Source organism: Metopolophium dirhodum, chromosome 1 (genome assembly GCF_019925205.1).
Source record: "Metopolophium dirhodum isolate CAU chromosome 1, ASM1992520v1, whole genome shotgun sequence".
Taxonomy (NCBI): domain Eukaryota; kingdom Metazoa; phylum Arthropoda; class Insecta; order Hemiptera; family Aphididae; genus Metopolophium; species Metopolophium dirhodum.
This window is the reverse complement of record NC_083560.1, coordinates 22,818,323-22,844,648: the sequence shown is the minus strand read 5'-3', so window position 1 is coordinate 22,844,648 and position 26,326 is coordinate 22,818,323. Positions and strand designations below refer to the sequence as shown.

General features: G+C 29.1%; 1 protein-coding gene across 1 annotated transcript; it reads left to right on the top strand.

Annotated features, from left to right (window-relative positions):
- Positions 1–141: 141 nt before the first annotated feature.
- On the top strand, positions 142–12,120 carry LOC132934803 (regulator of nonsense transcripts 1-like). Its single transcript, XM_061001164.1, has 17 exons — positions 142–520; positions 6,854–7,164; positions 7,265–7,381; positions 7,785–8,107; positions 8,177–8,764; positions 8,846–9,005; positions 9,082–9,276; positions 9,331–9,419; positions 9,487–9,745; positions 9,809–10,022; positions 10,087–10,313; positions 10,395–10,628; positions 10,685–10,943; positions 11,069–11,239; positions 11,353–11,510; positions 11,579–11,764; positions 11,858–12,120. The coding sequence occupies exons 2-16, from the start codon at positions 6,952–6,954 to the stop codon at positions 11,735–11,737; spliced, it is 3,366 nt and encodes a 1,121-aa protein (XP_060857147.1). The 5' UTR covers positions 142–520; positions 6,854–6,951; the 3' UTR covers positions 11,738–11,764; positions 11,858–12,120.
- The last annotated feature ends 14,206 nt before the right edge of the window (positions 12,121–26,326 follow it).

Here is a 26,326-nt window from a genome sequence, read left to right as displayed (position 1 = left end):
GTAGTTGTCACAGGGTAACCGCAGTATAACCCCTCTTATCATTTTTTGGACAAATGCTTATCACTCTCCCGATGTGCAACCTGTATTTTTTAAATCGTTACCACGGACAATATTATCTTATCTTGTCCGTGATCGAGACACCTGTCGGCTGTCACCCACTTACGTACGTTGTTGAGTATCCACTATATCCGCGTGTACCGTGTTTTCGTTCGATTCTATCACAAATTCACAACTCTCTAGACTCTTTCCAGAGAGCGGCTGTGATCGTCGATATTTTCGTTTCTCCGTAGTGTCACGTGCGTTCGGCTTTTAATTGTGTTCTTAAATATTGCGCTATTGATCGCCGTTTTGCTGCTACGCCGTCACGAATTGCGAGTGTATCGTCCCGTGCTGTTCTCGCGTTCCACACGACGTCAGTGGAATTGTGAAGTGCTGACTCTCGGCCGTTGGAACTACGACTACCACTCAGCCAGTAGTAAAACGGGATAGTCCTCATCGCGGCATCGTACACTATTTTATTGTAGGTGTATCATCATTAGTATTACTGCTAACACAGTAACCTATAATTGCGGTCCTAATTCAATGGCACTCATAGAGTAAATTTCGGGGGAGGGACGAATAGTTGAACTAGGTTCCTAATCTTATTTATACCATTATAATATGTAGGTACTGAGTTGGTATTTCTTGAAAAAGAACAAGGAATAAATATGGCATTTAATTATGTAAACATTAACTTCAAAAAACCTGAATGCAATATATTATAATAGGTATTCTGTGGTAATTAAAATAGGTACTAATACATCGAGCCTTGCATCACTCGTAGTAGTTGTCTTAACTCTTCTGCGCAAAGTACCTAGATATTAAATGTATTTTCTACAGTACAAATTGTTAGGTATCTTATAATGTATATTAATATACAATGTTTGACTTCAGGAAAAAATTCACATTATTTTAATACCTAATTTTAAGTAGATAGTCTTGTGTTGTGTTATGAATATTAGTTTTTATTTTAATTGCCTATAATCATACCAAATCAAATTGTTCGTTTTGAAATTTTGTAGGTATTTTGAAATGATTTTCAATATCTTCAAATACCTACCTGTTTCAAGATATTTATTTTTTTCCAATTTAACTAGCTAGTTCACTAGAAAACAACCAACATAATTTGAAATGTGTCGCTTTGTTTTGATTAAATCTAGTAGAACTACTAGAACTTTATATAATGAGGTTATTTTATTAAGTATAGAGTTTAAATATGGTAAAAATATGGACACTGTAATAATCTTCAATAGGTAGATGAAGAATTATAATTTGAACTTTAACTTTGATGATTGACATTTAGAAATCTCTTCAAAAATATTTTTTTTAAATACTCTTTGCTGTTTTCTCAATATCCTTAATAGTTTAGTTTTAACCAAGGCTGGGCATTAACGAGTTAAAAAGTTAAAGTTAAGTTAAAAAGTTAATTTAATTTTAACTTTTTAACTTAACTAGTTACTTTTGGCTTTCCATTACCTTAACTGCTAACTTACTAAATTTCTTTCTTAATTAACGTGAAATTAACGAGTTAATTTTTCATTTTTAGAAGTAAGTTCAGTTCATTTATTTTATTTTTAATTTTATAATATTTCACTATTTCAGTCTATTTTGTTTTCATGTCAAAAAATATGTATCGTAAATTGTTTAAAGTTAAAAATGTATATCATTTGATTCTAACTTATATGGAAATACTGTATGAAGTATTAACACTATATACTATAATTTAGTTTTGTGCTGGAAAAAAATTAAGTTCGCAAACGTTGTATAAACAAATTAACTTTTTTTTAACTTAACAAAAAGTTAACAAAAAGTGTGTATTAACTTTTAACTAAACTGAGTTAACCTAAAGTTAAATTAACTTTTAACTTTTAACTTTTTGTTATTGGTGCATATTAACTTAACTTAACTGAGTTAAAAAAAATTATTAACTTGCCCAACCTTGGTTTTAACAAAGTTGTGCACAGTATGGAGATTTATATTTATACCTTGTAATTTATCAACAATTGGTTCTAATAGGTATAGTAGAATAATGAACAATTATTTTTAAACTAATTATTAGAAAACAACACCCAGAATTATTGTTAAATAAACTCATACATTTGCGTTAATTTATTCTTTTCAAACCAACATGTCTCACAGAATAATAGTATATTGGGAATCAGCCGTGTTCTCAAAATACTTTTTCTAAATAATTCCTTTGATAGTACCAGTAGGTAGTACCTACCTTTTTATGATTTTGGATATTGAGTTTTCATAATTTATTACTAAATAAAGTTTATGTAAAGCAGCGTTTCCCAACCTTTTTGCAATGGCGACCCTTAAATTTAATCTTTATTAGGTACGCGACCCCCCCCCCCCCCCAAAAAAAAATGGGTGTTTGGTATCAAGATGCCTTTTTAATTTGGAGGGTTTTAAACTTTCATTGGCTAAAATTTCTCCACATACAACGCATTGTGGTTGAACCATTTTATTATTTTCATAACGTCGAAATCCAAATTTAATAAAACCTGTACTAAAACTAAGGTTACCTGATGTTTTCTTGTTTTGTACTGAACTGCCTGATGGAACTGATTGGCTAGTACCACTGGCTGTAGTATTACGAATTATAAATTTATCCATTAAGTAAAAATTTGTTAAAATAGTTAAAAATGTGTTTTTAATCGTAAACTTAAAATTTGCGTAGTCTCGATGTACCGCTCGTTGCTCAACTGCACATTATGGATTATGGACAAACGACCGAGACTGATCGCATCGACTAGTCACTAGTCATTAGCACATTTACCGATAAGATAAAAAAAATTCCATAATCGTAATAACTTTACGTCATTTATTCTACAATACTAGTTATTTATACTATTTATCAATTTACGACTAAAATAACTAATCGTAACTGCGAGTCGCGACCCATCAAAAAAATTTCACGACCCATGGTTTGGGAAACGCTGATGTAAAGCATAGTGAAAAAATCATACACTACCGTACTTTTTTTTTTCGTTTTTCATTATAGCATGTACACCATTCTCTTTACCACTTATAGTTGAGCCACCATTAAATTACAGACTTATGAATTTAGACATATCTAAACCAGATTATTCAGTCATTTCCAAGATACTTGATGCTATTTCTAAAAAAAAAAAATTTGTTTTTGTTTAATCCTTGAAATATGCATATAGATATTCTTAAACCTAAAATATGTAAATTTGTACAAAAAATAACAAATTATGCTAAATTATGAAACAAAAATTTTTGTATATGAGATATACCTACTATAGATCAAATTTTACATCAAATCAGGATTCCAATATGCTTTCTAAACAAATATGCAAATGCTTAAAGTTCCGAGCCATGATAATAATAACAATGTCAGAATATACAATATTTGTCAATGAAAAATGTTATACATAATAATCAAATTTTAAGGTTAAATTATAATATAAATGGATATGTTACATAAGTTAGTGCTTATGTAACATATACTTAGGTACTTTAAATTCTTTTTTATTGTCTCTTGAGTTTGTTTACATGAACAGTTTTGTTCCCATTGATATTATCTCATTCTCATACGAATATAATAGTGTAAGAAATTTTCTATACCTAACACTACTTTTATGGTCATTGTATGGAATTTTTAAGTTCATATTTATAATAATGTCTATGTTTTTTTTATAATATTTTGAATATGATATAACTTTTTTTTAAAAAAAATTGTCAGTATTTAAAAAAATGTCATATAAATAAAGATTGGAATTCAATAAATAACCCGGTAGATAACCTTTTTTTCATAGGTATTTCAAAATTCTGCCACAGCTAAATTAAATGTGTTTAGGTTGGTTAGAAAGGAATTAAGACAAGTCTTGCACTTTGTAAACTTAAGTTGACGACGACACAAATATTAAGATGCATAATAAATTACAGTTTCCACACGATCTGGTAATTTATAATTATTGTCAATTAAATCTTCTTTGTCTCAATCATCATATTCTGAAATTAAATCTAAATAATTTTTCAGTTTTTGGAGGGTAGTACATCAGTATTACTTCCAAAAATGTTTTTATAAACATCACAACTAATAGTACCCACCAATAGCTTATCATTATTGACTGAACCATTACCAAATTTCGGAAATTTCGGATGTTTACATTGTTAGAAGAAAATATAATTGTTGAAATGTTCCAAGGAATATAGAAATTACAGGATGGCTATTTTGACAACCAGGTTGATGTATTGTACCAAAATTGTTTTAAAAAATTGTATACATTCATAACATTTTCAAGGTTTAGAACTAAATATTATATACATCAGTAATTAAAAAGGTAACTTCAATTATATTTATATTATATAATAATACTAAGTGTAATATTATATATTTATGGAGCATAATGTAACTATCAAATATTAGAAATTGACAAATGCATTTTTAACTAACTAATTTCAAGTAAATTAAATATAAAACAGTTTTTTTTTATATTCTTTACCACAAAATATAAGATATAATTTATATTTTTTTAAATCACGGCACATTATAAGTTAATTTACCATGGTTTGATTTTTATTAAACTCTATAATTTATTGAAAATAATCTTTGCAAGTCTTTGTGTCATATGACATAAATTCATCTTTGTTTATAAATTGATATAATTTCAAAATATAATAAACTGTTTATGTATATAAATATGCTGTAAAATAAATTAAAATAATAACTAAAAGTATTCAGTTAAATATACAGAAAATAATATTGTGGGCAAGTTAAATAATAATCAAACACAAAATAATAATGTGTGTAGTTAGTAATAACTAATAATTAATATGTATTAGTTTTGTTTCAAAAATATATTAATATAGGTACAATTAAAATTATGGTAGATGAGATTGTAACCACCATTCTTAAAATTAAAAAAAATTAATCACACTTAAAAATGCGTGTATTTGGTATTTAGTCAATTTTATTTGTTGGTGTTTTGAAGACACGACAAAATAAAATAACCATAAATGTAACTTAATTCGATTTTATCTTTATTAGCTTTTGAAATCAAAACAAACACTCAAAGACTCTCTGCTGTTTTCTTAATTAAAAATTGTTCAGGGTAAATAATTTTATTTTAAACCTCAAATTCCCATTAATATTAAGGCAAATTATCTTTTATAGTCAATAACCGCTTTTTTTTTCAAATGACGGAAGACTTACTATTTATAAGATTTTCGCAAAACAGAACCTTAAAATAAAACAATATTTATACTCGTTTTTATATTTTATAATATACAATTCTATATTCAAGTTCAGAGTACACCGGTTTGCGCATATGCTACTGACGGCCATATTTTGACTTATAAATAAATATTTATAAGGTTTCTTCAACGATATCGGTATATCGATTCAATATCTAGGTATGTCGCGAACTTTTTTTCGGAAATTTAGATATTGATAATATTAATATATCGATAATCGAAATTAATTTCTGGTTACAGGAAACCAACTGATTTTAATGCCAAAGATCTTTTATAATATATTATTTTAAAAACAATTTGTTTAGTAGTCAGAGATATCAATAAATCAAACAAATCACACAACTACGAAAGATGTATAACTTCATCCACGCGTACTTTCAACACAATATTTATTTATTTTTACTTTGCCTATGTATACGAATGTTAGGAAGTAGTACTTCTGTAGAACACAATTATCGGCAAATTACCTATAAATTAACTATTTTCTTTTTTTGTAATTCAAAAATGAATAACTGAAAAACTTTCGCAGGGTCAAAAAGAATGATATTTAATACAAGGTTCCTTTAAGTTGTTTTAATAGCAGTTAAAAAAAAAACAAAAAAAAGTACATAAGCAACAACTTTTTATAAGCATTTAAAATTCATATTTTGACAAGACTCGTCAAAATCACGAAAATTTGCAGATTATTTAATAGTTAAATATTTATAAAATGTTAAATCTTTATAGTGAAAGATTGAGAATTTAAAACAAAGTTTCTCGTTTCATACATAAACCAAACAACTAGAAATTATATAAACACAATTTTTTAAAATATATACCTAGATATTTTAAGTTCAAATTTGATATTTATACAGAGAATAACGATTTTAGTTAGTTTTTGTAATTAAAAAATATTATTCGTGGTATTCGTACATTTTTGTAGAGTTGGCAAATTAATGAATCAAGCACGCACCCTCCCCACCATGATTTGTCTCTGTATTTCGGGACGTCCTCGTGTGTTATCTACTTACGTCCCACGTTATCGGCTTTCGATATATACTAGTAAAATGATAGAATGTTTTATGTAAGCTGCAAAGTACCTGCTAACCTAACCCACTTCAACATGTGATAACGTGCCGTGCTCCAACCTTAATAGATAACCGTGGACACAATGTCAACGTGGCGTTTTTATCAGTAGTAAAGTCCTTGAGTGCGCGTGTACAGTGTTTTCACGTCGACACTATTATATCCTGTCTCAAAACCACAATTGGCAAACTGATTTTCGTCAACGACCTGGTGTTAGTGTGATCACGTGATTCTTGAGTCTTGACGTGCTAATCACGAAAAATGATTGTTCTCTTTTGAGACAGAGTATATTATATATCTAACCTACAAGTATATAACTTATTGTTGTGGATTTCGTGACGTGTTTTCATTTTTTTTAGTTCCATTGTATTTTTACAGTGCCCCCCTCGAATAGGTTTGGCACTGCTGTCTGGTTCGTTTCCAATGACCGGGATTGACGGTGCTTGCAGTTTCCGATCAGTTATAGCCCTGAAAACTACCTTGTGAGACGTATGTGTTTGACATTCCTATTTATTAATTCTAGATTCACATAGCTCCGGGGCTTTACTCCCCCAACCGAGACGTATGGTCACCGCTCGCCTAAACCTAAATTGAAACTGCCCAAGGACCGCAAAATTTACAATGAGCATCGACATATACGAACCGAGTTCACAGGACTTGGTATTCTTGGAGACCGATGAGGTCGACATAATTGGCGAAGATACCCAGAGCGATGAGGCTGATACCATTTGCGCAGATACCCAGGGCAGCGAGTTTGAGTTTACCGACTTCACATTGCCATCCCAAAGCCAACCGCCAATGTCTCAATTGGAATCGCCATCATTGGCACATAGAGTATGAACAATAATCACCCCATTTATGACAAAATTAAAATCTTGTTACAATTTGTTGTTTTTCTATTTATTTATTTTTTACATCTATTTCGCATTTACAGATGCAATTTCTGAGTGATGAAATTGATAAAAATGACACTAATGTCATTACAGTCACTAAGACAATTGGCGAATTGAAGTTCAAGGATAAAGAAGAAGAAGATTCATTTTTTAACGAGGTAATATTTTTGTGTATAATTACCACCCAGGAAAAATTAATTTTAGTGTTATAAAAAATTTAAAATATTGATATCCCTAGTTTTATTTATGTTTTTTATAATTATTGTAGTATAATGTATACATGGTTTACATATTATTTAAATCAACTTATAAGCTTTGTATTGAGCATTTATTTTTTACTTATTTAAAAGTATTGTTGAGTTTTTTAACTTTATCAGTGCATATTACAAGTTAAAATGTTAAATTTAAGTAAACATTTATTTTAGGAATTCATTAAATTTAGAAATAATATCAAATAAATAACTAATGCACCTCATTACCATTCATACCAACATCTTATTTGTATAAAATTATATAATACCTAATCTAGTAATGTATTAATATAATTCTAATACTATTTAGGAATTGCCATATTATGCATGCAAATATTGTGGTATTCATGATCCTGGATGTATAGTCATGTGTAATATTTGCAAAAAATGGTTTTGTAATGGTCGCGGAAATACTTCTGGATCACATATTATTAATCATTTGGTTCGGGCCAATCATAAGGAGGTTACATTCCATAAAGATGGCCCATTGGGTGAAACTGCATTAGAGTGCTATTCGTGTGGTGTAAAAAATGTGTTTGTGCTTGGATTCGTAACCGCCAAAGGAGACTCAGTGATCATTGTGCTATGCAGACAACCATGTTCTACACAAAATACTTTAAAAGATCTGAACTGGTAATACTAATTATTATAAGTTATTAACATAAACTAATATTTAAAATGTATTTATTATCAATTTATTAGGGATCAAGAACAATGGAAACCATTGATTGCTGAACGATGTTTTTTGACTTGGCTTGTTAAAGTACCAAATGAAACTGATCAATTGCGTTCTCGAAATGTCAGTGCTACTCAAATCTCTCAGCTTGAAGAACTATGGAGACACAATAACGAGGCAACAATTAATGATATTGACAAATCAGGTATAGATGAAGAGCAACAAATTGTTTTACTCAGATACAAAGATGGATGTCACTATAGAAACGTATTTGGATCATTGGTGAAATTAGTAGCAGACAATGATAAACATCTAAAAGAATCTCGGACTCAAGAAAACATTACTGTACGCTGGGATGTTGGATTAAATAAAAAAGTTGTTGCCCATTTCCATCTAGCCAAGACTGATGGTGATATGCGCTTGATGTATGATGACGAACTGCGTTTGAGATTGACAGGTGAAAATCCTTGGGGTGGAATTGGTCATGTTATTAAAATACCTGACAATTATGGAGAAGGCGTTGGCTTAGAACTAAAAAGTAACAAAGGTGTACCAACTGAAATAACATCAAATTATAAGGTAGATTATATATGGAAATCTACATCTTTTGACAGGTAAGTTTAGAAGAAGTTAAATACTAAAATATACCGGTTACTGTTTATATAGTAATAAATATTTTATTTTTCATTACTTAGAATGCAGTGTTCATTGAATAGATTTGCTACAGATGAATCATCAATGTCGTCATATATATACCACAAACTGCTGGGGCACGAGTTTGATGATCTAATTTTTAGGTCAAATATGCCAAAACATTTCTCGGCACCAAACTTACCAGATTTAAACAGATCACAAGTAATTACCCAATAGTCAATTCTTGAAAATGTGAATTTTTGCTCTGACGTACCTATGTTATATTTGCTAATCATAGGTAAAAGCAGTTAAGCATGCTGTACAACGGCCTCTGTCTTTAATCCAAGGACCCCCAGGAACTGGTAAAACAGTGACTTCTGCTACGATTATTTACCAATTAGTGACAATTAATGGTGGACCAGTATTGGTATGTGCTCCTTCAAATATCGCAGTGGATCAACTAACAGAAAAAATTCATAGAACTGGCTTAAAAGTATGATGTTTTGATATAAGTTATATTGGTTTTTATTAATATAATTGATTTTAGGTTGTCCGATTGTGTGCTAAATCTCGTGAATCTATTGATTCTCCAGTTTCGTTTTTAGCTCTTCATAACCAGATCCGAAAGGTGCCATGGTAATTGATTTTATTATATTTTTAGTGCTGTGAATTTGTATGTACTAATTGTATCTTCTTTAATAAGCAATGATGTGCTTCAAAAGCTACAACAGTTGAAAGATGAGACTGGTGAATTGTCAATGGCCGATGAAAAGAGGTATAGTGTTCTGAAAAAAGTAGCTGAACAAGAATTACTTAAAGCCGCAGATGTAATTTGTACTACATGTGTTGGAGCCGGTGATCCACGTTTAATGCAATTTAAATTTCATTCAATCTTAATAGATGAAAGTGTGCAAGCTACAGAACCTGAATGTATGGTGCCAGTTGTGCATGGAGTACAACAGGTAATTAAAATAATTATTTATTTTATAGTTTTTATTATTTTATTAATTTATTTCTTTTTTAAGTTAATTCTGGTTGGAGACCATTGTCAACTTGGGCCTGTGGTAACATGTAAAAAAGCTGCTAATGCTGGGTTGACTCAATCTCTTTTTGAGCGTCTTATAGTTTTGGGTATTCGTCCATTCAGGTTGGAAGTTCAGTATAGAATGCATCCAGAACTATCACGATTTTCTTCAAATTTCTTTTATGAAGGTTCATTGCAAAATGGAGTTTGTGCTGGTAATAACAATATCATATTAACAGTACTATGGTATATTAATTTATTATTATTATATGAATGTAGATGATAGGAAGTTAAGAAAAATTGAGTTTCCGTGGCCGGTGGCAGATGAACCTATGTTATTTTATGCGACACTAGGCCATGAAGAAATAGCAGGTTCAGGAACATCATATTTAAATAGAACAGAAGCTGCTAATGTTGAACAAATTGCCACTAGGTTTTTGAGATGTGGTGTGAGACCTGATCAAATAGGAATTATCACACCATATGAAGGACAACGTGCATACTTGGTAAGTCAAATTCATATGGTATGTTTATTAATGATCTATTAATAATTTATATTATGTAATAATGTTGTAATGCTCATTTAGGTACAATACATGCAATATCAAGCCCCTCTTCCATCTAAATTATATCAAGAAATCGAAATAGCTAGTGTTGACGCATTTCAGGGTCGGGAAAAAGATTTTATTATTATGTCATGTGTGCGTTCCAACGAAAATCAGGGAATTGGTTTTCTCAGCGATCCCAGGCGATTAAATGTTGCACTGACTAGAGCTAAATATGGGTTATTAATTGTTGGAAATCCAAAAGTTTTATCAAAAGTATATTGAGTAGAACTCATTATTTATCCTTTTAACTGATTGGAATTTTATTTTAGAAACAATTATGGAATCATCTGTTGAACTACTATAAAGCAAAAAATGTATTGGTAGAAGGACCATTGAATAATTTGAAAGAATCTCTTATTCAACTGCCTAAACCCAAACAGTTGGGGAGTACAACTAATCCAGGATCATATTTCATGTCAACTCAAATGTATGATGCTCGTGAAACTTTGATCCCTGGTTGTGTTTATTACCGTAGAAATCAAGGAAATGTTCCAATTCATGGTACACCTCAATATTTTCCAAGACCAGGTACTATAAATTATCTTTCAGTTCATTGTATGTTTACAATAAATTCAGAACGTTAAAACTAAAAAGAATGATTTTCTTTTAAAAAAGTTAATATTTATAATCTTTAAAAAATACTGTGTTTATAGGTCCTGCTGTTGAAATGGGTTTGGATTTTAATACTCGTAATGATGATCCATCAACGTTTATTATGCCACATTTCAGATCTGAACTACAAATTGGCGGGATACCTGTTGGCATGATGATGAATATGAATCCAATGGCTCCCACCAGATTCTTTAATCAACAATCTGTTAAAAGTAAGTTCATATATTTAGTATTTTCTAAATGCTTTCAATCCTACAATATTTTTGTAAATATTGGTACCTTTATAATTGTAAGATCTAGTTAAGTAAATAAAAAATGTGTATAGATCGCCAGGATATACATACTAACCATCTGCCAATGACTAATGGTCGTCTGAAGACTAAAGCAAATCAGAAAAATCAAAAATCAAATGAAATCTGTGCTTCGCCACTGGCCTCAATTACTCAAGATGTTCTTCAGCCATACAGTCAGAACATGTCACAGGTATTTAATTTGCACTCACTAATATCAACAAATTCTATTGTGCTTTTACTTACACGTGCATTTTTTAGAGTATGTCTCAGTCTGGATTCAGTCTTTCGCAACCTGGATTATCTCAGCCTGATTTATCCCAGGACAGTTACATAATGAATGAGTTTCATTCGCAGGTGGATGGATTACTCTCACAAGATTCAACATATGAAGGTGACCGTACTGTCACACCGTTTTAATATCCACCAAATACATTGTACTCTCAGGTAAATGAACTTACTTTGTAAGTGATAATTGTATCATTATAATAAAGATCGTAATAATATTATATCATATTTTATTCTACTTTTATTATGTAGCAACTATATTTAAGACATTTACAATAGAAAATTACAACAAATCTGCATATGGAAATGTATTGATGGTGCTGATATATCCACAGAAAAAATAATATTTTTATTACTGAGCGTCGTCTGTAGATTTCGTAATAACAAATGTTAATACATTAGAAGTTTAACATATTTTTTATTTGTTTTTTTTTGTTTATTCACTTTTTTATAATCACATGTTTTTACATTCTTTCTATCATAGAATTTTATACTAATTTTAATTATATTGATTTTACAATGATGTGTTTTTTTTATTTTGAGTGTATTATCACTAGAACTAGGGGTTATATGAGTTATATTTATCATGCTCTATAAATTGTACTTATGGGAGTTTACATATTTTCAATAACCATTTATTTTGAGTGGAAATTTAAAAAAAAGTTGAGTTTAAATCCACAATATTTTTTATGAGCGTCTAAAGTTAGAATTTTGATATTTGTAAATTATTTTGAGTTAGAAATTCATAAGAATTGTTCTGTTTATATATCTAAGATTTGAAAATTGAATACAAGATTCTACATAAGTTTTCCTACCTTTGAAAAACAAATTGTACTGACAAATCAAATTCTATGTTTGTTCATGTGTTAAAGCGATCCGCTCTTTATTTATATGCTAGTCACACACACTTGGACAGTTTCTATGATAAGGGATACAAGTCATATTTTGACATTTTTTTTTCACATTTATTTTGTGGGAAATTTTACGCTCAATTGAATGGTATCGCTTTTGTGGTCGAACAAGGGTTTGTTTTCACAGTAATAGTATGTTATGCAAAAAGGCATAAGTCGTTTATAAATATTTTATTTTTATTATTGCATTAAACTAATATATTTATGTTATTTGTATTTTATACCTGCATATTATAACAGTTTACAATTCTATACTTATTTACATACCAAAAAATGTTAACAATTATAAATAAAACAAAAATTAAAATACAATTTACTAAAAAAATAATGTTTTTAAGGCTATTTGTGTCTACTGAAAACCAACAAAAATTAATTTATGCCTCTTTTTATAAAAACCGTACACTTATGATCACTTACCACTGTGTACACATAAATACACCTTGGTTTTAGTTATGTTGACTAAAACAATTCTTATACATTTTATAAAATGCATATTATTATAATTATATTTAAAAAATACACTATGTGATAATATAAACAATTGTATTTGTTATATACATCTTGGGCTAAGCTCTGCCTGGGACCCAGGCCTCCTATAATTTTGCTTATTGTTACAACTTATAGACATATACATAACACAACACCTTATAGTATAAAATATATTTTTAAATATTTAATTTAATTTAAATTAATAGAAAATTAGGAAAATAATTGAAAACAAAATATTATTAATACCAGATAAATTAGTATTATATGAATATTGAAATAACAATTTATTAGGTAACTATATTAATACCAACGTCACCCGTAAAGTGCAATGCTAAAGATATAAATTTATAAAAAAAAAAATTAATTGTCAATCGGTCATTGAAATTCCTAGTACCAATTGAACAAGTTTTCCATCGAACAAGCTTTGTGATTTATTTAAATTGTTTTATTTTACAAAGAAAATTGTGTTTATTATGGTTTTTTATAAAATGTTATACCAAGGTATGGTGTATTGTGAACAAATTAACAGATCTAAATAAATTTCAAATAACTATAGGTAAATGAGAAAATACCAAGGGATTGTTTATTTATAAGAATATACTGTTAATCCATATCTAGCTGGGAGTCTACTACTCAGCAAGACATAGGAAAAGAACCTATATTTGAGTTAAAATAATATACTCCTGTAGAGACACTGTTGATAAAAAAAAATCTATAATTTTTATTATCAATTTCAATATCAAACACAACAAAATTTCACAGAAAGGAACTTCTGGTAGATATTTTGAAGTGTTGACACTGGACTCCAAAAAGTAATAGTTGGTATATGATAATTTTATACGTAGAATCTTATAATTTATAATTTTATTTATATGTTCGAATTAAAAATTATGTACCTACGTTTTTGAGTTGTACAGAAGATAAAATATCAAAATATTAAGACTTCTAAAAATTGAACCATTTGTTACAAATTTTTGCATGCATTCTTTACTGACTGAAAACAAGATAGTTAATTGAGAATTGAGGACTAGATACCAATGAGATTTGGTATATCAGAAAAGAAGCTTTAATTAATTGTTGTCAATTGATAAATACTTGCTAAGTCGGGATCAGCATGGACACTTTATTGATTTTTAACTCTAGGAGAATTATTAACTATATGAAGTGTATTGTGTAACTTCATTGTAATATGATTAAAGGATTAAACCAAATCAAAGTTTGCCTAAAAAGCAGTGCTTGAAAATAAAAATTTTCTAAACCAGAATGCTTTTTTTTAAGTACCTATACAGAATTGTAGTAGTTTGTTTCAAAAATGTTTATTCTTTATTAATACTTAAGTTGTAATATTATTATATGAATCTCACCTTGTACTCTTAACCTCACTTAAAATTTTAAATTAATTTGCAGATGAAACACTGAAGTTTTTCTGGTTTCAAATCATTATACCGCTTAGTCATGATTTTTTTGTTTGGCTTTTTTTATATTTTGTAGAGTCAAGTAGGTAGTATGAAGCAATACCACTAAAATAATATATTTATTGTTAATTTTTACATAGATAACATAGATAGAGATAGATAGATTGAGACAGATATTAATTAGGTAAGTAAAATGTGCATAGGTACGTCATAATTTTTTTATTGTCCCAGCAATGAGGTATAATGATTTATTTTTTATTTTATTGGAGAGTTATATATTTTCATTAACTACAATATTATGCATCAGTATACCTTGGTTATATTCGTACCTATATAATTGCAGTGTATTTATTTTGATCTTGTAGTAAGGCTGTAAAAATTCACTCAGTTGAGGCATGTAATATAAGTTTTATAGGTAAGTACGTTTGTCGTTTTATAGTTAGGAAGTATTGTGAATATTGTAATATCAATCACAGTGTTTTGTATTATTATTATGTATACAGGATTAATACCTACCTCGCTTATAGCAGAAAACTATATTAATAAAATATAAATATACAATGTTAGTAGGTAGGGCACATATAAGTGTGTAAAGCAGTCAAACTCTTAGACCATAGATAAGTATATTTCTATAGTTTTATAGATGATGAACTCTATGCAAAATTTAAGGTCTGCATAAGTTCTACCCGTGTTAAATGTCGCAATTATCGGGTAAGTTGACGTACAATTGACAGGGACCTCGAGATCTCATAATATACGATATTCCTACTATAATCTGTAATAGCCAATAGGCACATCATATTAAATTGTTTGTTTTGGTATAATAACAATGAATAACGTCTTTACCCTTTTCAGCTTAGGAAATTCGAATTACGAGTAGGTTAGGTTAGGTAACCTATGCGAGAAACCTGTCTAAAATTAGGTACCTAAAATATATAACTAATAATTATTAACTATGAATATAATATGAGAAAACAAAATTCTTTAGAGTGGATAGGTAATAAGGTATAACATATAATAAGGTATAACATCTATATAATCTTATAGCAGTGTTTTTTTGCTGTCTGGGCGTATGACTGTTTTTAATTTTTATTATCAGTTAAGGGTCCCAGTCTAGAAATGTTCATATGGGCCCCTTATTATCACGTTGCATCAATTTCTAGGCGAGTTATGTGTTTTGAGTAAAAATTTGGGTAAAATTGTAAGGAAATTTCGTGTCCGAAACCGGGTACCGTAATGTTTTGCGGGTTACCCGTTATTACTCCCTGAATTTATAACATTGGTGTGACGTGGCTGGGGGGACTTGGGACTTGGGAGTAATGAATTATCTAACTTATATACCACTGCTTAAGTATATAAATTAAAATAATTTGTGTATAATAATAATAGTTTTAAATTATTTAAAGGATGATATCCCCCGAATACTTTAATTCAACACTGTCCTAATATTATAACTACCTATAATCATATTATTGTTAGGTATTACCTATATTTATCATATTTGTATTATATTATGTCCCACCCGGCGTTGTCCGGGCAAATGTTACCTCGGGTGAAACCAATTGGAAATATTATAACTTATAAGTATAAGTTCCAGGACTAAAAAACGCATAAATTGTACATATTACATTATAGCTGATCCTGTTCACTCGTTAAAATATGTACCAACTCTATATGGTTTTATCTTTGTTTAATTCGATTGTTCAATATTCGGTGTACAATATTCAAAACTTAAAAATTTGCATCGATCACCTTGAATATATTACCTGAGGGATACGCTTGTATGTTTTGTATGCGTGAGACACGCAGTATGTTTTCAGGTAGGTAGGCAATCCTGCGGTGGATTGCAGACCCCTCGAAGCGCGTACGTAGTTACGAATGTTTTATTAACACGTTGATAATACGATGTGCATGTGTCGAAAAATTAGTCTTGAGAATACCATTTTTACTAAGCTACAGGTCTAAAATTATATTCATTATTCAATCATGACAAATACTTATACTTTACATTTCACTTGAAGGTATCCCTTAGGTCACAACTAAATAATAATGATAAATACGTCTTACCGAACTTCGCCTTTTACACCTTTGATGATCGAAATTTCTAGAACGAAGCATAGCTATCATTTTATACAATGTCACTCCCTATTCTCGAACATTGTGGATTTTTCTAGATAATTCTATAACTTTCTTTTTCATAATTATTGCAATGAAAAAATATTGATGGTCTTAATCGAGATAAAAAAACTATCCTATATTTTAAATAGGACCAAATTCCACACAGTGCAAACAATTTCATCAAGATCGGTTCAGTAGTTTTGGAGTCCATCCCGGACAAAGATTGTGTCACGGGATTTTTAAATATAAGATATATATTTTATTTATTTTTATTTAGAGATCAGCAAAGTCCTATATCTAAAAGTCTCCAATTACTCACTATTCCTATTGGACCCCTCTACCTGTCTTACATGTCGTGAAACTCATTCGTAAACATTTTTTTACGGTCTTGGAACAGTGTTTATTTTCTGCGTGCTACGACGGCAATGACTTTCTCCAATATTAATATTACAATATTGCTGCTAGGTAGCTTTAATGAGCTTTAACAATATTTCATGTACCTACCGCTGCACTATACGGTAAATCAGTATAAATAAACCTCTTTGACTCAAAGTACGTATGCCTCGACGCTGTTCTATTCAAAAGGTTAGAACGTAACACGACGGTAGGTAATAAAACTTTTAGTGAAAAATCTCTTAAGTCTTTAAAATTGTTTTAAAAAATTAGTCTATCCGAATCTGTTACAAATGTTACAATAGAAAAGTTAAATTACTACTCTATTTTTTTTTTTAATTGTATTAATATTTATCATACCTGCATACCTGATACTTCTAGGTACATGAAATGAATGTAAAGTTTGGTCTGTTATAAATAGAATAATAAGGACATTTTGTTATCTACATTACAGGACACTATTTTTTTTCAACTTATGTAGATACTAGATACCTATACTGATAACGATGTTGATGTCAGAATTTGGCAGTCGGACTTAATTTCATAGTTTGTCGTTTTTACGGTAGTGCATACAGAAAAAATAGCTATTTTCGTGTTTTTGATTAGCAAAAAGTCATGGCACAATGCATAGGCGCAACTAGGGTTAAAATTCTGGGGGGACTACACCCCACCTAATAAGACTATTTATTTAACAAAACCCAATTAATTTTTGTTTAAATGACATAAGCTGATTATTAACTGCTATGAATAAATTAGTTTAATTATTATAAATTATTAACTTAATATTTTATTATAATTATTATGCAGTTTATTATACAATCGACGATGAAATTAACCGTAAAACAAAAGCCATAATTTAAAAGCATTTATTATCGGATGTGTGCAGTGGCGGACTGTGAGAAAAAAACAGCCCGGGAAAATCATAATTTTATAGGCCCTCAGTATACTAACGGCCCTTTTTATAATATAAATATATTTTTTTTGTAAACACATTTAAGCTTTTAAATTTTTAAATATTTTAATTAATTGATATAAAACAAAATAAAATAACTATTGTAAATTTGTTAGTTAGAGTACATCTCAAGTAATTGTTATGTATGTAATTTAAACTACAGTCAATTTGATTTTAATAAGAAAGTTTATCATTTAATGAATCACTTTTAGTTTTTAACATATTAATAATATTATCAATAATATCATCATTATCAATACTAAATAAAATATTTTTTTTCGACTGCCATCATTATAAATGCGTCCAATTATCTTCACCCATTGAATTTCTCAGACGAGTTTTAATTATTTTTAATATAGAGAAAATGATCTTTTGCATGCTACCTATATTAATAATTTTAATAGAAATTTAGTTAGATATTTAAAATAAAATACATACAAATTATTGGAACATTCTAACTGTATACTTACTTCATACTTGAGTACATGGTAATGTCAATAAGTATTGATAAGCCACGGTCAATCAATTATATGCATTACTATATAAATTATATTTTAAAAGAACATCTGGGTTTTAGATTCTGAGCGAAGCGATTAATGTATTGATTTTATAATAATGTGTGTTTTTTTTTATTTTTTCATTTTTGTGTCAGTCATTCCTTTTTAGGACAGTAAAAATGCTTGGATTTTCTACAACAGTAACTTTTCTGATAGGAAAGTGAATCTAGTTGGTACTTTGGAGGGTCAAAAGTAAAAATGTCCCAGTATTTTTCAAAAGTGACGTATAAAACAAAAGAAACATGGAAAACCGGGAATTTTTACGCAAAATCTGTTTTCGAGAAAATCGAATTTGGTTTTTGGTGCAACTCTAAAACAAATGACCGTAGGTACATGAAATTTTGATTGAATGTTTATATTATTTTTTTCTATACACCATAACATTTTACAAATATTTTGACATATTTTGAGCTGTTTGTGGACATTTTCAGTTTACATTTTTTTTAGTTTTTTTTTTTCTATATATATCAATACAAATTTTTTGTTGGTTAAAAAAGCTTGACCCTCAAGCCATATTAAGTACTACTGTTGGGTAGTTCCTTAAAATCATGTTAACTCACGTTAAAATCACATAAACACCGCATATATGCCTATTGTAAAAAACCTTACAGATTGTATATTTTCTAAATAAATGTTAAAAAAAAAAATAGCTTGAAAATTTAATAGAAGGCTCCTAGGTTATTGTTTCAAAAGCAGATGAAAAAAATTTAAAATCCAGTCAAAATTTTTTTTTATAAGCATTTAAAGTTTAAATATTGACAAAATACGTAAAAATGACGAAAATTTGTAAATTATTACAAACATATGTTTGTCTACTTTTATCAAAAAGAAAATGTCTACAAGAAAATCAAATTAAATTTTTATGAGCGTTTAAAATTCATATTTTTACAACATTTGATATTTACCTACTCGATTTCTCATGTAACGATATTCTTATTTTGTAGTAATTAAAAGACGTATGACTGTAGATACTTGAAAATTTCACTGAATGTTTATATTAGCATTTTCTATATACGATAAAATGTTGAAAGTAATTTGACTCTTTTTGAGCTGTTTACAACATTGTCAGTTTTCAATTTTTTTAGTTTTTTTTTCTATAAATATTAATAAAATTTTATTTGTTGGGTAAAAAGCGTGAAAATTTAATATAAGGCTCCTGATACATTGTTCTAATAGCAATTGAAAAAAATTTTTTTATAAGCATTTAAATTTCAAATTCCGACAACATTTATCACATTTAAAATTTAATAACTATTTTGTAGTTGAAAATTTATAAAATGTTCAACTTTTATAGCTAAGGATTGAAAATTTAAAACAAGATTTCACGTAAATAGGTTATATAGAAATTACTTTATTCACAATAATATCATCAAATATACTTGGTAATATCATAGGCTGTATGTTATGATGTATTGTTACAATATTAGCTAAAAAATATTAAAAATACGTATGCACAATTTTTTTTACGAGCATTTAAAGTTAGAATTCTTATAAAATTGATCAAATTTAAAATTAAAAAAATGATTTTTTACAATATTGTTGGATTATTATTATTTTTTTCATCATATATAAAATGTAGATTCTACACCAAATAATTGTATTATTAATATTTATTAAGTTATCAGTTGTTCATGCGTACAGCACTGTAGTATCGGCAATCCTATATTTACTGCCACAAAGCGCAGTTGATCGATCGTACTCAATTTTAGTTTTATATTACATTTTTATAAAAATTAATTGTAATGAAAATAATTATAAATGTGTATGTTTTGTTATGTCTACTTATGTAATTTGTAATATAAAACAATTATTATAATTTTGGTTATGATGACATAAGATATTTTGTAAAAAAAAAAGGTATTCGAAAAATATTTGGTAAGGAGGTCCGTGATTTCTAAAAATCTTTCATCAGGGGTCCGTGATCTACAAAAGGTTAAGAACCGCTGTTCTAAAGTCTTTTCCTATATTTATAAGGAATTCTTTTTGATCAAAAATAATTTTGTCTTTGAAATTTATTCTAATAAATTATTCTTAAATTATAATCTAATCGCGTCCCACAAGTCACAACTAAGACGCTATGTCCTGACAATATTAACAATTCGCTGGTTGCAAAATGGAGGCTGATCATGTATAGATACCGGCCTTATATAGGATTCTCAAATAAGGAAACACAAAATCATATTTATAAAAAGTTATTTTATGAACCAATACATAGTTATAATACTAGTATCCTGAAGTACATAATACATTGATGCATTTAAAACGGAAATGGTGTAGTAATTTCAGTTTTATTACCCAATATTCATTGTGCCTATAGGTACCTACTGTGGTATTATGAAATTATACAGCTGAATACCTGACACTTCTTCGAGGAACACAATATGCTGTTAGGATGATGACAACTAAATTAGACATATTAATATGGTCTTTACTCACACTTAGTTATCCCCAAGGCTGGGCAAGTTAATGATTTTTTTTAACTCAGTTAAGTTAAGTTAATATGCACCAATAACAAAAAGTTAAAAGTTAAAAGTTAATTTAACTATGGGTTAACTCAGTTAAGTTAAAAGTTAATACACATTTTTTGTTAACTTTTTATTAAGTTAAAAAAAAGTTAATTTGTTTATACAACGCTAACGTACTTAATTTTTTTCCAACCCAAAACTAAATTATAGGATATAATGTTAATACATAATACAGATTTCCATATAAGTAAGATTTGAATGATATAAATTTTTAACTTTAAACAATTTACAATACATATTTTTTGGACATGAAAACGAAATAAATTGAAATAGTGAAATATTATAAAATTAAAAACAAAATAAATTAACTTAACTTACTTCTTAAAATGAAAAATTAACTCGTTAATTTCACGTTAATTAAGAAAGAAATTTAATAAGTTAATAGTTGAGTTAATGAAAAGCCAAAAGTAACTAGTTAAGTTAAAAAGTTAAAATAAAATTAACTTTTTAACTTAACTTTAACTTTTTAACTCGTTAATGCCCAGCCTTGGTTATCCCTATCCAATTTTAAATCAAAAATACTAATGGAGTCTTTAGCTTTGAAAATCAGCAATATTTTTGACAAATCGAATGAAGTTATACGATGTATATGGACTCCGGGATATTGTAACGTATGTATTAATAAAAACGTGATGGCAGATATTTCAGCCTAAAATTAAATAAATAACCCTAACAGCATGACCAAAACTGAAAATTTTTTTTTTTTATAATGATACTGGACACATCATTTTTACGTTAAAAATGTTCTACTTTTAAGTGGAAATGGCCCAAATAAATTAATTTAAATCAAAGAGGTAGGTAATTTTCAGCCAACTGTGGATTGGTCGAACTAAATTCTCATGCACATGGAAAATACGAAACCGCCCGTATGCTTAGCACGCGTACAAAACATCTCAACATCAAAACGTCTCAACCAATCACATCTTCGTGACATCGTCCACTGTCCAAATTTCACCGAGATAGTAATTAAATTAACATTCTGGACAATCTATATACGACGCAATTGGCAAACTATCAAATAATAATAACATAATTTCCCAACTAATATAAATTTAAATGTAATTAACTACATAAGCGCAACGTAAATATTTACGTTGCTGCCACCGCTAACACGGTGGAGACCTTTTTCACATTTTTTAGACTAGTTTGCTCAATTGTTTATGGATACACAAATACACTTGTTTTGTTTTTTACTTATTGAAGGACGCCCTTCACATACTATCATAGCTAGAAAACTATGTATACTAGTATTAAACTGTTCTTATATTCAACGCTGTAAATATTATTAATTTTTTTGTAGCTACAAACATGGTCAAAAGTATTAATATGTTAGCTATATTTTTTATGTTAAATTTTATTAGTTGTATATATTCTGGACGTGAGTACCTATACATAATTTTTTTTATCTTACATGATACATCACAAATTAATATTTATGGGTAACCGTAGAAAGAAAATACATAAATATAAATAAAATCCATAGACTGACTGTTATTCCAAAGAAATAATAATCAAATAATATTATATTTTAAGAGCATACGATTTCCAACGAAATTACATTTTTAACCCAATAATCATTTTGAATCCAAGCCTAAACCTAGTCATGCACAGTATATTATTATGATTATTTCTATTCTTGGTGAATTAAGTTATATAATATGTTACGTCCCAACAGACGTCGATATATACATAAACGCAGAAATGAAATACGTGATGTACTAGGTATGATGAATGTTTATTAACGTAGTATAAAATTACAATGTTATAATATATGGTGTAAAAGAGTGGTGTTACGACTCTTTAAGATAGAATTTAAACTGTGAGTGGTGTTACGACCTGACTCTGAATGTCCCTCCTAACCGTCTGAAGAGCTCTTGTCCTGGGCTTCTATATATATGATTGTGTCCTTTGGAGTGGGTGGTTGTAGTAGTGGCTAAGGTCAGTCATGAGACAGAGTTCGGGTCTCGTATTTGGTATGCTGGTCGACTCGTATCCTGCGTATGGGTGTTGGCTTTCCAGGAAAAATACGTGTGACGACACCTTCTATAGTTTAATTGTTTTCTCTACGCTTTTGCAACGACCTCCGCATGTTATACTATACTAATTGCCTTATTAGTTATAGTGTCAAATATTATTAGAGACGTGCGGCGCGCTGTACATAATTAATATATGACTACTTAATACGTGGGTACGTAACATATATCAGCTAACTATAAGCTAATTTGTACAGTTGTTATTTACATTGGATTTTTATAGAAACACAATAAGAGGTGGACTGGCTAGGGTAATAAGGTGGCGGGTAAGCAATCCTGGCCTGGGATTTTGAGCTGATTGAAAACATTTGGCCCGAATGGCTGATAACTTATAAATATTATAATATTCTTCAATAAGAACGAATAAGTTAATCTTTGCACTAATATTATATTCAAATTAGATAATATAGACCATAGGCTTCACGATCTAAATATTTGATCTAAATAACATCACAAAATTGGTTTTGCTGAACACAAATTTAAGATGTTATACCTAATACGCTTGTAAGTGAGTCCGACGTCCTCTCCTATAAGTCAATTATTTTAAAACCTCACGACTTTTGAAGTATAACGTATTTTTTACTAACCATTATAAATTATTTTGGATCAAGCTCTAACGCCTCAAACTGATTGTTACAGTAAGTATTATTAAATTAACACTTTTATTCTATATAATTATTATTTACTATTTAATAATAAATAACAAGCCGTGTTCTATATAAAAAATTATTTAACTAATTAATTAAATCAAGTTAGATACCCATGTATTTTAATTTAATGCAAATATGAACAATAAATTGCGTTTAAATTTTAATCGAATAAGTTGGCATTACCTAATAGTTTAAATTGTTGTTATACGTTTTTTTTTATTAATATGAAACCTAGGTACAGTATTTTATTTGTATTAAATTTGAAGGTATAATAATGAATCATTATAAACAAAGGTTGAAAGTAGGAAACCGTTCTCAAAAATAAGAACACATTTGTTTTAATATCGTTGTTAAATCAATAAATTGTTGCCAACTTGGAATTTAATATAATATGATTTGTGGATACAATCAGATAGTGCACCTGATAATATTTATGATTCGTACAATTTTATTTGAACTCACTGTATAATATTGTTATTTGTACAGAGCTAAACATTTCTTAAAAATGACGGATATTAGTCAAATCTTGAATTCAATCATTCGTTTAGTATATCTGTATATTATATAGTATTATAATATATTAATATATTATATACTGAACTATTAAAGTATGAGTATAGTTTATTATGGCATACTTTAAAAGTTTAAAGTACCTCCCAAATATTTTTAAACAATAATACAATTAATTAAATAATTTTTTCCTGTTTAAATATCTAATTTTAGTCCAAATTTAAAAACAGAAAATCTACGTAAAAACACTATATTATATTATACACAATATATTTTTAGGATTATATAGTTCCAATATGAAATTCGTGTTTAATGAAGTTGCGTGTAACTTTCTAGTACATTTTCAAGCTTAAGCTATAAATATTATGATAATATATTAATACTAGCCGACCCGTCACAGCATCGCCCGTGATTGGTTGTTTATTTTGCCTTCGGACGATGATATGTATAATTTTTTATTCAAATTTTATCGTTTAATGTGATCGGCAAGTAAATATAAAAAAACTGTTAATTAAAACGTATTGAAATGTTTCTAGTGGTATTAATGGTAAATATATTTTTATAGCAGAACCCGTGCACTTCATTACCTGTAAAAAATCGAAAATCTTAAAAAAATTATGATTATTTATCTACTTTTTGGTAACTTGTTGCAGTTAGTGCAACTCAGCGACCCTGGTAAGCAATCCGACTACGTCGGATAAAAATAAAAATAAAATTTCCAATGTGAACCTCAATGTCCCTGTTTGAGCACCTCTTTAAAATGTGAATTTTTGCAAATCCTTTCTTATTGCACTGTGAAAGTATTAGAAGAAATACTATTCCAAATTTCAAGTTCGTCAGTGGTATTTGGATCTTAGTTATATAGATTCCCTTCTCTCCCCCTTCCGATAGAAAAAAATGAAAAATCGGGCGTCGTGGTAACACTCAGGAATGTATTTGAAACAACTCTGAGAAAAAAATTGGAAAAATATTGAATAGTGTAGTCACGAAATTGGAGCATAAAAAAGACCTGTTCTTTTATATAATATATATATAAGGATTAGATTAGCTTTGTTTTCAATTTTTCAAGAACTTAATACTTATTTTTTATTAACAAAAGTTACATTAAAACCTTTAACAGACTGTCAGGTATATCAGAAAAAAATTTCAGCTAAATCGGTACAGTAGTTTTCTTGGTTAGCGCGGTCATAGAAAACCCCTTACAAGTTTATATAGTAGTTTAGACAATAATTATATTATATTATAATAACATAATATTGTTGTGAACCCCTGTCTGTATGCTATACACAGTATGATATATAGTAATAGTATAATATAGAATAGTGTGTAAGCATATTAATATGTGAACAGGCAGAGTCACACGGGCTAAGGGAATTCGCTGTGTGGACAGTTTTGAGCCCGAGCGAGCCCCTACCGTGTCTCGCCGTCTGTATAAGAGTTAGTGTAGTACTGTCAGACCATCGAGCAGAACCTCTGTTAATCTTTTAAGTCTAATTATTTAAATCTAAGTATTCTGTACAACTGATTATATTAATAAAGTATTAGTGATAACTCCTACACCACGTATTTCTTATTAGCGAACAAACTCGGTTTTGGAGACGTCCATAACATTTTTGGTGGCAGCGGTGGGATCCGTAGATTCCAGTTCGTTAAACAATAAGTTAGTAAATTTCGTGTGATTTCGAGTTAAAGTAAATCTATGCTTTTAATATAATTAAGTGAAGAAGAAAATCTGAAGAAGAAAATCCGAAGTGTCCAGAAAATCCAAAACATCGAGGTGTACCTACAGGAACTCAGTGTACAAGACAAGGAGAGGGAACACGCAGTAGCGCCGCCCGAACGAATGGTTAGTAGCGCACGCACGCACGCGAACGCGAACCCGTAATACGAGCATCAACGCCGCCGCGTCCGTTGTACGTGTTACCGCTGAAACCGAAGGTCAATTATTTATTGACACACACAAAAACGACTTATAATATATTATCATAATACACGCGCCGCCGCCGCCGTGTCGATAGTGCCGCCGAATCAGACGACACTCACTTACGCACGCACGCATCCGCCGTGCGTACTAACGAAACCGAACGTCTGTGCCGCCGCCGTGTGTATAAATACATATATATTATAATATAGTGCCGGCAGAATATAGTCGCCGTAACGTCGTGTTT